The following is a 420-nucleotide window of genomic DNA, read 5'->3' as shown; positions in this document are numbered from 1 at the left end:
GGAGTCAGAGCTGACGGCCAGGATGAGGAGCAGGTTTCCAAACACAGTGATCAGGTACATGGAGAGGAAAAGCCCAAATATGAGGGGCTGCAGTTCTGGTTCCTCTGACAGTCCCAGAAGAAGAAACTCTGAAATTCGTGTATCATTGCCTGGTTCCATGAGGTAGAGTGACTTCACAGACAGAGGCAAACAGCATGATTAATTTTCTTCCACTTGTATTACTCACAGATTTAAAATGCTACCTTTTAAATTTTGTAGTCCTTTCATTGTACTATTTTGTGCATGGATATGGTCCATTTCAGGGGATCGTGTGTACCTACATCGTTATGATATTTTTTTTCCAATAACTTTTTTTGCAAAAGGCCATGTATTCCACACTTTTAAATAAAAATTATATCAAATTACAGAAATACAAATTAA

The 420-nt window shown here is 38.1% G+C and overlaps 1 protein-coding gene across 1 annotated transcript in view; it reads right to left on the bottom strand.

The window, feature by feature from the left end:
* LOC100480288 (olfactory receptor-like protein OLF4) overlaps window positions 1–159 on the bottom strand; it is a 12,075-nt gene extending 11,916 nt beyond the window's left edge. Inside the window, exon 1 of the mRNA XM_034657232.1 lies at window positions 110–159. Coding sequence (XP_034513123.1) covers window positions 110–159 — 50 coding nt within the window. The remainder of the gene's footprint in view (window positions 1–109) is intronic.
* Between the last annotated feature and the right edge of the window lie 261 nt (window positions 160–420).

This window comes from Ailuropoda melanoleuca, chromosome 4 (genome assembly GCF_002007445.2).
Source record: "Ailuropoda melanoleuca isolate Jingjing chromosome 4, ASM200744v2, whole genome shotgun sequence".
Lineage (NCBI taxonomy): Eukaryota > Metazoa > Chordata > Mammalia > Carnivora > Ursidae > Ailuropoda > Ailuropoda melanoleuca.
Note: the sequence above shows the minus strand (reverse complement) of the source record. Positions and strands in the feature narration are given on the sequence as shown.